Here is a 17,669-nt window from a genome sequence, read left to right as displayed (position 1 = left end):
CTCTATAACAGATAGGAATAAAAGGGGAGTATCAATACTAATTCATCACTCGGTGGGGTTTGTGATGGAAGAAACAATTAGGGATCCAGAAGGCAGGTTTTTGATACTTAAAGGTAGAATACGGGATAAGCACATAGTCTTTTGTAATGTTTATGCGCCCAATGAATCACAAGCGCCCTTTTTCTCTCATGTCTCAGATCTACTGACACATTGGTCGCATTTCCGGATAATCTTAGGGGGGGATTTTAATGTGTCAATGTATGCACACCAAGACAAAGACAAGGTTCCATTAACCCGAAAACAAATGAGACACAACTCTACAGTTAAAAAATAAAAGATACTTTCTTATCACATAATATTTTGGATTCCTGGGACACCTTATACGGTAAAACAAATGACTATACATACTATTCGTTTGCACATGGTTCCTACTCAAAGTTAGACTACATCTATCTGAGTCAGACATTGATCCCAGACCTAGCCTCTTCTAAGATACACGCATGTGCATGGTCGGATCATTCTATAGTTCAAGTAGACATCAAACAAACTTTCCACACTAGTGCAACACGGTCCTGGAACTTTGACCCATATGTTCTTCAAGACGTTAAGACGAGAGAATCTATATCTAAGGCACTGTCAGAATATTGGGGCTTAAACGAGGGAACCACCTCCAATCCCATCATCTTTACGCAATTACAGGCTAAAAGATTAGAACTAGCTACAATTATGAACAAGACATCAGTTAGGGCAGCGCACAGATTAAACTCACATTATTTTTTATATGCAAACAAGCCCGACAGATATTTGGCTCATAAGCTGAAGGAAAGGACTAAGTCTTTTACGATACCTTCTCTACAAAAATCTGATGGCTCTTGTACATCTGATCCCCAGGAGATAGCGGATAGTTTCGCTCAATACTATGCTCAACTCTATGACGGAAAAAAAGTTACACATTCTGACCAGATGACCAGACTCCGGTCTGACTTCCTAGATGACACTAGACTGACTCCCCTGGGGGACGAGGACAGGGATGAATTAAATGCAGAAATTACGACTCGAGAGGTCCATAATGCCATTAAAGAGCTTAAGCCAGGAAAAGCAGCGGGTCCAGATGGGTTCCCAGGGGACTATTACCAACTTTTCAAATCGGTACTCATCCCACATGTAGTTTCCCTATGCAATGATATCTTAAAAGGTAATGAGATCCCCGAGGAAATTTTACAAGCAAAAATAGTAGTTATCCCCAAAGCAGGCAGAAACCCAAAACTATGTCAAAATTATCGCCCCATTTCCCTCATCAATCAGGACATTAAGATTTTTACTAAGATTCTTGCGAATAGACTCAAATTATATTTACCCAAGCTAATTCATCCTGACCAGGTGGGCTTTGTTCCAGATAGGGAAGCCCCAGACAACACGAGGCGTGCGATCTCCCTGATAGAGTATCTTAGCAAAACGAGAACGCCTTCTCTGGTCCTATCCTTGGATGCGGAGAAGGCGTTCGACAGAATAGATTGGGAATTTATGTTAGAAGTTTTAGGTAGATTAAATATTCAGGGCTCATTTGTTCAAGCCATCAAAAGCATTTATTCTCACCCTACAGCTAGTGTCAGAGCGGCAGGTTATCAGTCAAAACTGATAGACATTTTGAATGGTACTCGCCAAGGCTGTCCACTTTCACCCCTGTTATTTGCAATATGTATAGAGCCATTAGCAGAGAAGATACGCATATCACCAGATATCCATGGGGTTTCACTCAGGGGACAGGAATTTAAAGTGTCGCTGTTTGCAGACGATGTCCTTCTCACATTGACTAGACCACTCGTTTCCCTACCAAATCTATATAAGGTTCTACAAGATTACTCAGATATATCAGGGTACAAGGTTAATCTAGAAAAATGTGAGGCTATCCCTATTGCCCTCCCCAACCATACCAAAAAACTTATAGAAACGAATTTTGAGTTTACATGGAATAAGGGGTCGATTAAATATCTGGGGATTAAACTTTCGAATAACATTGATGACTTATACAATCTGAATTATGTCCCTTTATACAGATCGATTAGGAAAGACTTAGATGTCTGGAAAAAAGGCAGGTTTTCCTTGTATGGCCGACTAACATCAATTAAAATGAATATCCTACCAAGGCTTCTCTACCTTTTCCGAGCCCTACCTATTAAAGTGCCATTGATTGACCTTAGTAAACTTCAAAAGGATTTAGTGAGCTTTTTCAGAGGTGCTAAAACAGCTAGGATCCCATCTCATGTTTTACAGCAACACAGACAATTGGGAGGGGTGGGAATGCCAAATTTGTTACAGTACTATCAAGCGGCTAGATTAGCTCAGACCACCTTATTTAGCAAAAACCCAGCAGATCGGGTGTGGATCCGTGTGGAGACGCTAATGACAGAGTATAGCAACCCAGACGATATCCTATGGGATCACTCGAAACAACCCTTTAAGGGAAAGCCGGCCTCCAGACTTACGGTAGAGATGATGCAGACTTGGACCGTGTTGTCCAGATCTTTAAACCTAATTCCAATAGACTCAGTAGTGAGACCAATTAAGACTCTCCTAAATCCAGAGTTTCATCTACACATGGGGAAGTGGGACAATAAAGGGCTATATAGGGTTGCAGACTTTTTACACAATAATAAACTAGCTACATATCAACAAATTCAAGACAAGATATATCCAGAGAAAATGCAATGGTTCCTGTACCTACAAATATCTTCAACTATCACTAAATTTAGGAAACATAGCTCAGCGACACTGTTGACAACACTCGAACGTCTATGCAACTCACCTAATCAACACAAAAAACTGATTTCAGCTATATACTTAGCGATACAAAAGGCTAAACATACCTCTAAAACTAAACTAATGGAACAGTGGGAAAGGGAACTGAACAAAATATACTCAATCGATGAGTGGGACACACTCCTATACACATCGAGCAAAGGAATGATCAGTGCGGACTTTAGAGAAAATTGCCTAAAAACATCTTTCAGGTGGTACTTGACCCCCATTATCACCTCCCACTACACGCAGGGGGGCAGCATACTCTGTTATAGGGGATGTGCAGACAGGGGGACATATATTCATATGTGGTGGGAATGCCCGCAAATTAAACAGATATGGTCTAGGCTGTCTACACTACTTAGCGAGGTCCTGACGACATCTATCTCTCTGACTGCTCCACAGGCGCTGCTAAACGAACATATAGAACCCTTTAATGCACCCATTAACACCTTTATACGGATTCTGTGTACGGCTACTAGAATATGTGTGGCACGACACTGGAAGTCAGGGGCACCCTCGTGGGGCGAGGTGACGGATAAAATAAAGGCTACATATAAATTGTCGGAAACAGCAGCACATATTCAAAATAACCACAATCAATTTTCCAAGATATGGTACTTCTGGTTATTAGCGGGTTATTAGTGATGACAGTGGGGTTGAGGGGTGCACCCTGACTATGGAAGGTGAGGAACTAATGTTTGGATTGGGTGGGGAAGACCAACCAATATTGACTAGAAAACCTCTCGGAGTGACCTTAAAATTGGTGGGGACCCCTTTCCTGGATCTGCTACACTTGGGAAGAGTCGACAGGCAAGTTGAAGTTTGTTCTTTTTTTCTTAATTGCTGAGTTGTTTTATTTTTTGTTGTTTAGTTGTTTGGGGGGGGGGAAATGTAGGCTATACAAACATGTTGAGCTTGGAGGAGGGAGCAGTGAGAAATGGTTCAAGATGCCTTCTTTTGTTATTACCTCTACCATGCTCACATAAATGTGAATTGATAATTCTCTTTGCAGCAACATGGATCAGATAGGTTGCATCACAGACATTATACTAGTTTACTGTTGTAAAATAACTGACTCTGAAGATATCAACCTTACAAGAGATTACTAATTAACGGACTAGGACCTATGTAAAAGAGTTGGTAAAGGCGATACAGCTTGTACTCAATGAACAATGTGATCTGTACCTGTTGTTTATAATGTAAAGCGAATAAAAATTATTTCAACTAAAGGGACACTGAACCCAATTTTTTTTCTTTCGTGATTCAGATAGAGCATGCAATTTAAATCAACTTTCTAATTTACTCCTATTATCAATTTTTCTTTGTTCTCTTGCTATCTTTATTTGAAAAAGAAGGCATCTACACTAAGGAGCCAGACAGTTTTTGGTTCAGACCCTGGACAGCACTTGTTTATTGGTGTGTGTGAATTTATCCACCAATCAGCAAGAACAACCCAGGTTATTCACCAAAAATGGGCCGGCATCTAAACTTACATTCTTGCTTTTCAAATAAAGATACCAAGAGAATGAATTAAATTTGACAATAGGAGTAAATTAGAAAGTTGCTTAAAATTGCATGCTCTATCTGAATCGCAAAAGAAAGAATTTGGGTTCAGTGTCCCTTTAATCTTCTCGGATGAGTCCAATTTGTAGATTTGCCCAACATCTGGTCGTCTAATGGTAAGACAGAGCACTGGAAAGGCCTACAAGCCAAAGGGTCTCCTACCCACTATGAAATTTGGTGGAGGATCAGTGATGATCTTGGGGTGCTTCAGCAAGGCTGGAATTTGGCAAATTTATCTCTGTGAAGGACACATGAATCAAGCCACATCTTAGGTAATCCTTAAAGAAAACATCCTTCCTTCTGCTCTGAAAATGTTTCCCAACTCTGGGGATTGTTTTTTATCAGCAGAACATTGCTCCATGCCACACAGCCAGGTCAATCAAGGTGGGATGGAGGACTACCAGATCAAGACCCCGTCATGGCCAGCCCAATCTCCAGACCTGAACCCTATTGAAAACCTCTGGAATGTAATGAAGACTAAGGTGGATGGTCATAAGCCATTAAACAAATCCGAGCTGCTTGAGGTTTTTGCACCAGGAGTGGAAAGAACGACTGGTGGAGAGCATGTCTAGACTCTTGTTAAGTTAAATCATTAGTATTGTGTTGTTTAATAATAGATGCAAACTTGTTTTCTTTGCAATATTCAAGGTCCGAAAACACTGCATCTTTTTTGTTATTTTGACCAGTTTTAATTTTCTGCAAATAAATGCTCCAAATTACAATATTTTTATTCGGAATTTTGGAGAAATATTATCAGTAGTTTATAAATGTTCATTTTACGGAAACACATACCTATAAATGGTAAAACCAGAAAAACTGATAATATTGCAGTGGTGTCTTATTTTCTTCCAGAGCTTTATAGCCATCTTTTTCCACTGACCCTTCTAAATATTCATCTATTAAATTTTTGGCTTGCTTAAAGGGATATTAAACAACTAAAAGAAATTTGGCATGTTTTAAATGCATAAGTTCCATTCCTGATCTTTTCAAGTTCAGTCTCTATTTATTAAAGTAAAATGTTCACAATTCAGAGGGTACAATTAAAAAAATACTTTATTATGTACCCACTTCTTTCTATTCTGTATTGGTAGCAGTTGGGTCTCTCTTCAATAGAAATATGTAATCTATACTTGGTTTGGTTCTCTAAATGTTACCTACAATTCTCTTTTATTTATAAGCCCTTACATCCTATATAGATATATTCTTCAAGTTTAAGCGTAGCTCCAACTTATATTAAGAACTTAAATTTTCTACTCCAGTTACATTGCAGGTAGAGCCCTACTTATAATTTCTTAACGCTATACTACGTTGTTAAAGTGTTATAATATCTAGGTTAGGTCCAAAAGTGGCCTATTGAGCTCTAAGAGAGATGTCTCAAGTCAATTCTTCCATCTCCTATTTGTTAATGTTTGGGTTAGGTCCAAAAATGGCCTATTGAGTTTCACAAGGGAAGTTTCAGTTAGAAGGGGAATTTACTATGATTATACCTATATGTACTGATAATTGGTATACTGCTTTGCATTTGTGTACCGCATGATTATTGAGCAAAATCTGTATTCCCCTTCATTGTAACATTTTAAAATATTATTAAAAGTTATTTAAAGGTACAGTCTAGTCAAAATTAAACATTCATTATTAATAATTAGGACATGTAATTTTTATCAACTTTCCAATTTACTTTTATCATCAAATTTGCTTTTTTCTCTTTGTATTCTTAGTTGAAACTAAACCTAGGTAGGCTCATATGCAAATTTCTAAGCCCTTGAGGGCTGCCTCAAATCACATGCTTTTTAAATTGCTTTTCACAACAAAAGACTTGATGGTTCATGTGGGCCATATAGATAACACTGTTCAGGCACATAAAGTTATTTAAGAATTAGCACAACACAATGCTAAATGCAAGTAAATATATAATAAATAGCCACAGTCATGTGATCAAGGGGCGGTCAGAAGGTAATCACAGAGGTAAAAAGTATATTAATATAACTGTGTTGGTTATGCAAAACTGGGGAATGGGTAATAAAGGGATTATGTATCTTTTAAACAGTTCAACAGCCTACCTCAGTGTGCTCCTGATTCTACCTCAGTATGCTGTGACTGAAAAAAACACAGTTTAACAATGCAAACCAAGAGAAAGAAGTAAATTTGAAAAAAAAAAAAAAAGCTTTCTTTTATTGTACACTTTAAATCTGAATCAAGAAATGTTAATTTTGACTTACAAGTCACTTTAAAAGGACATTTAACACAAATTATCTCCCATAAGTAATGGTCTTACAGACGTTACAACTAACCTATGAACAAAGGTTTAAAATAGCTTCTTACAACACTTACAGAATCTCTCCGTGCTTGGTTATAGATGTTCAAATCATCCAATATACTTTGCTGAAGATCTAGTGTCTCAACAAGATTCTGGACAGCTGGTACGTCTCTGGATTTTGCTGCCCTAACTTGTAATGAGCTGAAGACAAAAGATAAATGAAAATGAACAACATCTGATCAAATACAATGTAATTGCAGGTTTAAATGTACTAAACTGACTTTATATAATGCACACACAGGAAAATGTGACATTCTTTATGAAGACGCATAAAACCTATTTATAACACCGTTATAACATTTTATCTGAAACACTATCATGTGAAAGTCCTGGGGAAGCAGTTACAAAACTATTAGCACATTAATCCTTTCATATTTTTACTAATTATACACTCCGTGAACCAGAGTGGAAAAAAGTGCAAAGCAAGACAAATAAATAATATATAACCCATCATTATGAATTAACCGTTAAGGACATTTATTAAAAGAGCATTAAAGTGATTTAATTTATTGCTCATCCAACGTTATTCCCAGCATTGTAAATTATATGCATAAAAAATACATATTTTGTTAGAATTTAAAACTGTAATTTGTAAGAAACATATACATTGTTTTGCAATTCAGGGAGACACCCTTTGAAAAGCCTCTTGTATGTTGTTTATCTTACTGCCTTTGCTGTGGCCAATTGGGGAATGATATAAATTATCTCCTGCATATCAAACAATCATTGTGCAGCATTTAGAAGGCCATGGTCCTGTATTACAGAGAATGCAATTTACAGAGTTAAATTACAGGAGAAGCAAGAGATAATGAAAGTTCGTTGCAAAGTTGTTGTTTTTTTAATTATGCATAGTTAAACATTTTATCTAGAAGTTATTTTTTAGTTGAATGTGCCTTTAAAGGAACATTGAAGCCAAAATTCAGACAGAACATGCAATTTTAAGAGACATTTCGATTTACTTCTTTTACCAAATTAACTTAGTTCTCTGGGCATCCTTTGTTGAAACAGTAGACTGTGAAGCAGCAAGGCACTACTGTGAGCTAGCTGGTGATTGGTGGCAACATACATAACCATCTTGTCATTGGCAAACAAGATATGGTTAGCAAGTTCCCAGCAATACAGTGCTACCCTGGAGCTGAATTTAAATATGTATTTCACCCATTTACAGGGATTGAATACAATGGGCCAGATACAACTGGCACGCTAACAGTTACACAAAAGCGATATCGTGTTTATTGCTGCTGTTTGCACATCGGATGTAGTGCACTTATTACAAGTTGATCGATTGAGCGCAATTAAATTTAAACGCACATCAGGATAGCGTGACCTAGAGCTCTAGTTAACTGTTTCGCAAAACAAAACAGTGTCACAAAACACATGCATATGTGTATGTATGTATGTATGTATGTATATATATATATATATATATATATATATATATATAAAATAAAATATATATATATATATAAATATATATATATATATATATATATATTTATATAATTTCCAAATGAAGGAAGACACTCTCTGGATTTAACAAAGGGTAAATTTAATCCCAAGTGACGTTTCGGGGTTTTATCCCCGTCTTCAGACCATCATACCCAACATTTAGAGCAAACTTATACCCTACTCACCTCTTATACACCCAAACACGGCAGGTGTGCAGCACTGTGAGTGCGTCATCAGGCGGCGCTGTTGCTTAGCAACTCGCCGTGTATATTAATCTGGCTAAACTCCGCTCCGGAGTCGGGAGCAGTGAGAGCATACCAGTGGCAAATCCAACCCTTTCAGACAACTTCAAAGACATCCAACTGCTACCGGATCTATCCTCACATACTCTACAGCAACGAAGGTATACATCCTATAACCACTTCCCTCAGAAGGGCCAACATCAAGTATAGATGGGGGATACCCCACAAAACTCATGATAACGAAGGTTAATCAAAACAATGTGGTGACCTCACTCTCTCAAGGCAATGCCCTCCTGGCAAATTGGGCACTGCAAAATGACCCGATACCTCCATCTGTCACTCCTCATCCTAAATTGAGGGCAACAGCACCTGAATGGACTGTAAGAGAACAAAGATCTAAATGCCAGAAACCTGGCCAACTTAATGACTCTTTACGGCCTCAAGCCTTGCCGACTTGAATTGAAACTCACCCTTGAAATGGGAATATTTCTTCATATAGAGATCATAATGTAAATATTGTATCAATCTTGTGTTGTTACCTAGAGTTCAGTTAGAATTTAAAAGTTAATACTTATTTGTTTGCATTAGAGCTGGGCTGATAATTTCAGAATCACCTTTCAATAGCACTAGCTCCCCCCCCCCCCCCGAGCCCACGTTTGGGTTCCACATTGGTGGACTACTTCCACCGACAATACTCATTCCCCATTCAACCCCCCTCCCCAACTCACATCCCTGTATCCCTACCTCTTCTGTTTCTTTTCTGTAACATAACGTTTTCACTAAAACCTCCGTAGGGTTAGAGTTTAAACCCACACATATCTTCCCTTAGATTTTTAACACACAATGTCAGAGGTCTAAACGCTACAGGAAAACGAAGCATACTTATTAGATACCTCAAATTTCATAGAGCAGATTCTTCCAGAAAATGCATTTCTCGTCAGCTGGCCCAATCAATAGAATCAGCCCCTTTCTCTAAAAAGGCTAGAGGAGCAGCCATACTGATTCATAACCTATTGGCCTATGAACTGTTGCATATTGTTAGAGACCCACAAGCCAGATATGTTATTTTAATATGCAATCTGGACCATATCACCTATACCCTAGTCTACACCTATCTCCCCAATGTCCATCAACCCAAATTTCTAAAAAAGATCCTACAAAAGGTAGATCAGGTTAAACAGGGCAGGGTAATCTTAGCGGGAGATTTCAATATGGTCTGGGATAACAGACTGGACAGGAAGTCTTACACTCCTAACAAGAAGTCCAGAACTCCTGACCCTTTAAGCCTCAAATATAGAACCCTAATGATACAATATGGTTATTATGACATCTGGAGATCTCACCATTCACTAGATAAGGATTACACTAACTTTTCTCATCCCCACAGGACGTACTCCAGACTAGACTACCTGTTATGCCATTCTGACACCCTCGACATAGTACAACCGACAGACATATCTATTTGTCTATAGTCGGACCACAACCTAGTTATACTAGACCTGCAATCTATGAACACTGTTAGATGGCGTTTGTCCCCACCATGTACTATCAGATATACCATTCAGAGAAGAGTTAAGAACATAATTAAAATTCCTCATACAAATAAATGATAGCCCTTCACTTCTGGATGATATAATATGGGGAGCAATTAAGGGCTGCAACTATAGGCTATTTTATTAGAAAGCAAGCCCACCTAAGGAAGCAGGCAGGCCTCTCACTCTCTCAAGCCCACTGTAAGTTGAGAGATCTAGAAAAATTACACTGCACCTCCAACTCCCCAGATCTTAGAGACCAAATTACAAAACTTAGACAACACATCTGTCAATTAGAGCTCAAGAGAACACAATCCCATCTTATTAAACGGAAACAAATTTTCTATTCTAAGAGCAACAAGGCTGGCACCTTGTTAGCAAATAGGATGAGACAATGCACAGGGGATACACGTATACACACACTAAAACAGGGTGACCAAGCTTTGAGACTTCCTTCCCAGATTGGCCAAAAATGTGGTGAATTTTATCCTGCTTTATATAATATTTAGAAACACGAATCAATAATCCCAGCCTCTCTGGTAGTAATCAGTTACTTCCTACACTCCCTCAAACTACCGACCCTCAATACTGATCAGAAGGAGGCTCTAACTAATCAATTCACTATTCAAGAGATCAAACATGTAATCAAAAAGCTAAAATCTTTCAAAGCCCCAGGTCCAGACCCCTTATTATGCACTAACTATAAACCCAATGAAGGAAAATCATATTTTAAAATCACACTTAGGGATTAAAATATCCAGTAATATACATCAAATCATTAGTGACAACTATCACCCTTTACTGTCTGAATTGAGAACTCTCATGGTCCTGTTTACTATGAATCACAGCTCTTAAAATGAGCTTTCTACCAAAATTGACATATTTCTTCCGCTGCCTCCCAATTAAAGTACACAAACAATTATTACTACAATTCCAAAGTGAATGCACAAAATATATATGGCAGGGTAAACCTCTACACATAGCTCACAAGATGTTACAATACCCTAGGCAACATGGGGGGTGGCCTCCCCATGTGTCACAAGATATTTAGAGGCGGCGATGCTTACCCACATCACACAATGGGGGGGTAAAAAAAATCCCAAAGCAAGTGGAGGGAAATTGAGCAGGCCTTATTACCTTTCCATATCCACCTATCGTGACATAATTTGGACTCCACCTCACTACCGCAGGTATCTCTCAATTAATAACCCAAAAATTATAGAGTGCCTCGCTACCTGGGACAAAATCAGACATTATAAGCCAATTGCTCCCCATCCTTCCCCTATCACTTCCATTCAAGGTCTTTTTACAGGCCTACCTGACTCTCACCCCCAAAATTGGGTAGGTTTAGGATTTGTGAAGGTATTCGACTTATGGTCCACTTCTCCACAAGGCCACTACCTCACATTAAACCAAATAAGAGAATCCACACATATGTACCACCTTTTATGACATTTTAATACATTTGAGTAATAAGTCTACTTACTAGCTGGGGGTTTAAACCTACATCCTCACGCCAGTTAACTATTTGGGAGTCTAGATGGCAGCAGGAAGGGAAACTATGTAGACCTATGTCCATACACTACAACCTAATGAAAGGAACTCTGCCTTTGGATAAACCCCCACATATACTGAAATGGGGAAAAAACTGATATTATCCGTCCCTACTCAAACCTGGCAACGTACGCTCCTGCTTTCCAAAAAAGCTATCCATTGCATCACTCTATATGAGACATATTTTAAGCTCCTTACGCATTGGTACTATGTCCCTGCACGATTGGCCCAATTGTTCCCTACCTTCTCTCCTAAATGCTGGATAAATTGTGACCATATAGGTGACATGACACATACATGGTGGGACTGCCCGAAACTTAAGCCACTGTGGAACACTTGCTTCACCACATTAACCAGAATAGGGATAGCCCTCGCCAAGTCACCAGCTGTGGCCTTGCTGCATCTAGGCACATGCACCTTACCTAAACATCACAGCTATTTATGCATTTACCTTTTCTCTGCTATAAAATGATCCATTGCCAGATCATGGAAGAAAGCAACTCCCCCTACCTGGCCGGTAATAATTAATATCATGGTGTACATATACTCTATGGAAAAAAAGTGTTTTCTACTCCCTCGAAAATGCTGACCTATTTAAAATGATATGGTCTGACGGGAAATCTATGTTTAACACCCAATGGCTTCCCAATATTGGCCTCTAAAGGAAGACACCCCCTCCCTTTTCTTCCAACCCCATCTTTACAATTCAACAATTTCCCTAATAGTTACAACTAGTTAACCTTTACATTATTATTCTTATATAAGTGTAATCCCTCAATTTTCCCACCTCTAATTACCTGACAAACTATCGGGTACTACTTCTGTTACACCAATGAGTAATACCTTTTATTACTGTTTGACTGTGAGAAAACATAATTTATGTAAGAACTTACCTGATAAATTAATTTCTTTCATATTGGCAAGAGTCCATGAGCTAGTGACGTATGGGATATACAATCCTACCAGGAGGGGCAAAGTTTCCCAAACCTCAAAATGCCACACCCACAATTCAGTTTAACGAATAGCCAAGTAGTGGGGTGATAAAGAAAGGAGTAAAAAGCATCAACAAAGGAATTTGGAAATAATTGTGCTTTATACAAAAAAATCATAACCACCATAAAAAGGGTGGGCCTCATGGACTCTTGCCAATATGAAAGAAATGAATTTATCAGGTAAGTTCTTACATAAATTATGTTTTCTTTAATGCAATTGGCAAGAGTCCATGAGCTAGTGATGTATGGGATAGCAATACCCAAGATGTGGAACTCCACGCAAGAGTCACTAGAAAGGGAGGGATAAAAATAAAAATTAATCCACAACCCAAAAAATAAGTTTATTCTCATAAATCAAAAGTAGAAGAATCAAACTGAAACAGCTGCCTGAAGAACTTTTCTGCCAAAAACTGCTTCTGAAGAAGCAAATACATCAAAACGGTAGAATTTAGTAAATGTATGCAAAGAAGACCAAGTTGCTGCTTTGCAAATCTGATCAACTGAAGCTTCATTATTAAAAGCCCACAAAGTAGAGACTGATCTAGTAGAATGAGCTGTAATTCTCTGAGGCAGGACTTGACTCGACTCCAAATAAGCTTGATGAATCAAAAACGTTAACCACAAAGCCAAGGAAACAGCAGAAGCCTTCTGACCTTTCCTAGAACCAGAAAATATAACAAACAGACTAGAAGTCTTCCTGAAATCTTTAGTAGCTTCAACATAATATTTCAAACCTCTTACCACATCCAAAGAATGTAAGGATCTCTCCAAAGAATTCTTAGGATTAGGACACAAGGAAGGGACAATTTCTCTATTAATGTTGTTAGAATTCACAACCTTAGGTAAGAATTTAAATGAAGTCCGTAAAACCGCCTTATCCTGATGAAAAATCAGAAAAGGAGATTCCCAAGAAAGAGCGGATAATTCAGAAACTCTTCTAGCAGAAGAGATGGCCAAAAGAAACAACACTTTCCAAGAAAGCAATTAAATATCCAAAGAATGCATAGGCTCAAACGGAGGAGCCTGCAAAGCCTTCAAAACTAAATTAAGACTCCAAGGAGGAGATATTGATTTAATGACAGGCTTGATACTGACCAAAGCCTGCACAAAACAATGAATATAAGGAAGTTTAGCAATCTTTCTGTGAAATAAAACAGAAAGAGCAGAGATTTGTCCTTTCAAGGAACTTGCAGACAAACCTTTATCCAAACCATCCTGAAGAAACTGTAAAATTCTAGGAATTCTAAAAGAATGCCAAGAGAATTTCTGAGAAGAACACCATGAAATGTAAGTCTTCAAAACTCGATAATAAATCTTTCTAGAAACAGATTTACGAGCCTGCAACATAGTATCAGAGAAACCTCTATGACTAAGCACTAATTAATAACATAATTAATGATTTGTGATCCTGATGGAAAAATGGACCTTGAGATAGAAGGTCTGGCCTTTGTGGAAGTGGCCAAGGTTGGCAACTGGACATCCGGACAATATCCGCATACCAAAACCTGTGAGGCCATGCTGGAGCTACCAGCAGCACAAACGATTGCTCCATGATGATCTTGGAGATCACTCTTGGAAGAAGAACTAGAGGCGGGAAAATATAAGCAGGTTGATAACACCAAGGAAGTGTCAATGCATCTACTGCTTCCGCCTGAGAATCCCTGGACCTGGACAGGTACCTGGGAAGCTTTTTGTTTAGATGAGATGCCATCAGATCTATTTCTGGAAGCCCCCACATCTGAACAATTTGAGAAAAACACATCTGGGTGGAGAGACCATTCTCCCGGATGTAAAGTCTGACGACTGAGGTAATCCGCTTCCCAATTGTCTATACCTGGGATATGAACCGCAGAAATTAGACAGGAGCTGGATTCCGCCCAAACAAGTATCCGAGATACTTCTTTCATAGCTTGAGGACTGTGAGTCCCACCCTGATGATTGACATATGCCACAGTTGTGACATTGTCTGTCTGAAAACAAATGAACGGTTCTCTCTTCAATAGAGGCCAAAATTGAAGAGCCCTGAGAATTGCACGGAGTTCCAAAATATTGATTGGCAATCTCGTCTCTTGAGATATCCAAACTCCTTGTGCTGTCAGAGATCCCCAAACAGCTCCCCAACCTGAAAGACTCCCATCTGTTGTGATCACAGTCCAGGTTGGACGGACGAAAGAGGCCCCTAAAATTATACGATGGTGATCTAACCACCAAGTCAGAGAAAGTCGAACATTGGGATTTAAGGATATTAATTGTGATATCCTTGTATAATCCCTGCACCATTGTTTCAGCATACAAAGCTGGAGAGGTCTCATATGAAAACGAGCAAAGGGGATCGCGTCCGATGCTGCAGTCATGAGACCTAAAACTTCCATGCACATAGCTACTGAAGGGAATGATTGAGACTGAAGGTTCTGACAGGCTGCAACCAATTTCAAACGTCTCTTGTCTGTTAGAGACAAAGTCATGGACACTGAATCTATCTGGAAACCTAAAAAGGTCACCCTTGTCTGAGGAATTAACCTCTTAAGGACATATGACAGAATTTTTCCGTCATAAAACAATTGAGCAAACTGAAAGCTGTGTCCTTAAAGGGTTAAAGAACTTTTTGGTAAATTGATCCTTTAACCATGTCTTCGAAGAAACAACACTAGTTGATTCGTGTGAGATTCTGCAGAACGTAAAGACGAGCGAGTACCAAGATATCATCCAAATAAGGAAACACAGCAATACCCCGCTCTCTGATTACAGAGAGTAGGGCACCTAGAACCTTTGAAAAGATGTCGCTAGGCCAAAAGGAAGAGCAACAAATTGCTAATGCTTGTCTAGAAAAGAGAATCTCAGGAACTGATAATGATCTGGATGAATCAGAATATGAAAATATGCATTCTATAAGTCTATTGTGGACATATAATGCCCTTGCTGAACAAAAGGCAGAATAGTCCTTATAGTCACCATTTTGAAAGTTGGTACTCTTACATATCGATTCAAAATCTTTAGATCCAAAACTGGTCTGAATTGTCTTTCTTTGGGACAATGAATAGATTTGAATAAAACCCCAGACCCTGTTCCTGAAACGGAACTGGCATGATTACCCCTGATAACTCCAGGTCTGAAACACACTTCAGAAAAGCCTGAGCCTTTACTGGGTTTACCGGAATGCGTGAGAGAAAAAATCTTCTCACAGGCGGTCTTACTCTGAATCCTATTCTGTACCCCTGAGAGACAATACTCTGAATCCAATGATTTTGGACCGAATTGATCCAAACATCTTTGAAAATTTTTAATCTGTCCCCTACCAGCTGAGCTGGAATGAGGGCCGCACCTTCATGCGGACTTGGGGGCTGGTTTTGATCTCTTAAACGGCTTGGATTTATTCCAATTTGAAGGATTCCAATAAAGCAGATTCCTTGTAGGAAGGATTAGGTTTCTGTTCCTTATTTTGACGAAAGGAACGAAAAAGGTTAAAAGCTTTAGATTTACCCTTAGGTTTTTTATCCTGAGGCAAAAAAACTCCCTTCCCCCCAGTAACAGTTGAAATTATTGAATCCAACTGAGAACCAAATAATATATTACCTTGGAAAGAAAGAGATAGCAATCTGGATTTAGAAGTCATATCAGCATTCCAAGATTTGAGCCACAAAGCTCTTCTAGTTAAAATAGCTAAAGACATAGATTTAACATCAATTTTGATAATATCAAAAATGGCATCACAAATGAAATTATTAGCATGTTGAATCAACGTAACAATGCTAGACAAATCATGATCCAATACTTGTTGCGCTAAAGTATCCATCCAAAAAGTTGAAGCAGTTGCAACATCAGCCAAAGAAATTGCAGGCCTAAGAAGATGACCTGATTATAATTAAGCTTTCCTTAGATAAGATTCAAGTTTCCTATCTAAAGGATCTTTAAAAGAAGTACTATCTTCCGTAGGAATAGTAGTACGTTTAGCAAGAGTAGAGATAGCCCCATCAACTTTGGGGATCTTTTCCCAAAACTCCAATCTAACGTCTGGCAAAGGATACAATTTTTTAAACCTTGAAGAAGGAAAAAAAGAAGTACCAGGCTTATTCCATTCCTTAGAAATAATATCAGAAATAGCATCAGGAACTGGAAAAACCTCTGGAATAACCACAGGAGGTTTATAAACAGAATTTAAACGTTTACTAGTTTTAATATCAAGAGGACTAGTTTCCTCCATATCCAATGTATTCAACACTTCTTTTAACAAAGAACGAATATACTCCAATTTAAATAAATAAGAGGATTTATCAGTGTGAATATCTGAGGCAGGATCTTCTGAATCAGATAGATCCTCATCAGAGAGGGATAATTCAGTATGTTGCTGGTCATTTGAAATTTCATCACCCTTATGAGAAGTTTTAAAAGACCTTTTACGTTTATTAGAAGGTGGAATGGCAGACAAAGCCTTCTGAATAGAATCAGAAATAAATTCTTTTAAATTTACAGGTATATCTTGTGCATTAGATGTTGAGGGAACAGCAACAGGTAATGAACTACTACTGATGGATACATTATCTGCATGTAAAAGTTTATCATGACAACTGTTACAAACCACAGCTGGAGGTATAATCTCCACAAGTTTACAACAAATGCACTTAGCTTTGGTAGAACTGTTATCAGGCAGCAGGGATCCAGCAGTGAATTCTAAGAAAAGGAACAGATTGAGACATCTTGCAAATGTAAGAGAAAAAAACAACATATAAAGCAAAATTATCAATTTCCTTATATGGCAGTTTCAGGAATGGGAAAAAATGCAAACAGAATAGCCCTCTGACATAGAAAAAAAGGCAAGAGGCAAATAAGAATGGGGTCTAAAATAATGAAAATATTTAGCGCCAAATATTTTTTGGCGCCAAAAACGTCCGGAACAACACACCCGCGTCATAGATGACGCAACCTTGTGAAAAAAATCTCGCGCCAAGAATGACGCAATAAACTTTAGCATTTTGCACTGTCGCAAGCCTAATTCTGCCCAAGATTTAGAAAAAAGACAGTCAATTGAAAAAAAGACTACACCCCAGGTAAGAAATACATTTTTAAAAAATGCATTTCCCAGATATGAAACTGATAGTCTGCAAAAGGAAATATACTTAAACCTGAATCATGGCAAATATAAGTACAATACATATATTTAAAACTTTATATAAATACATAAAGTGCCAAACCATAGCTGAGAGTGTCTTAAGTAATGAAA

General features: G+C 38.3%; 1 protein-coding gene across 1 annotated transcript in view; it reads right to left on the bottom strand.

Annotated features, from left to right (window-relative positions):
* The window catches only part of CFAP61 (cilia and flagella associated protein 61), an 854,500-nt gene that overhangs the window by 625,949 nt on the left and 210,882 nt on the right, over window positions 1-17,669 (bottom strand). The window contains exon 13 of the mRNA XM_053712009.1: window positions 6,697-6,823. Within this exon, the coding sequence (XP_053567984.1) occupies window positions 6,697-6,823 (127 nt within the window). The remainder of the gene's footprint in view (window positions 1-6,696; window positions 6,824-17,669) is intronic.

Source organism: Bombina bombina, chromosome 4 (genome assembly GCF_027579735.1).
Source record: "Bombina bombina isolate aBomBom1 chromosome 4, aBomBom1.pri, whole genome shotgun sequence".
Taxonomy (NCBI): Eukaryota; Metazoa; Chordata; class Amphibia; order Anura; family Bombinatoridae; genus Bombina; species Bombina bombina.
This window is presented reverse-complemented; position numbering and strand designations above follow the sequence as displayed.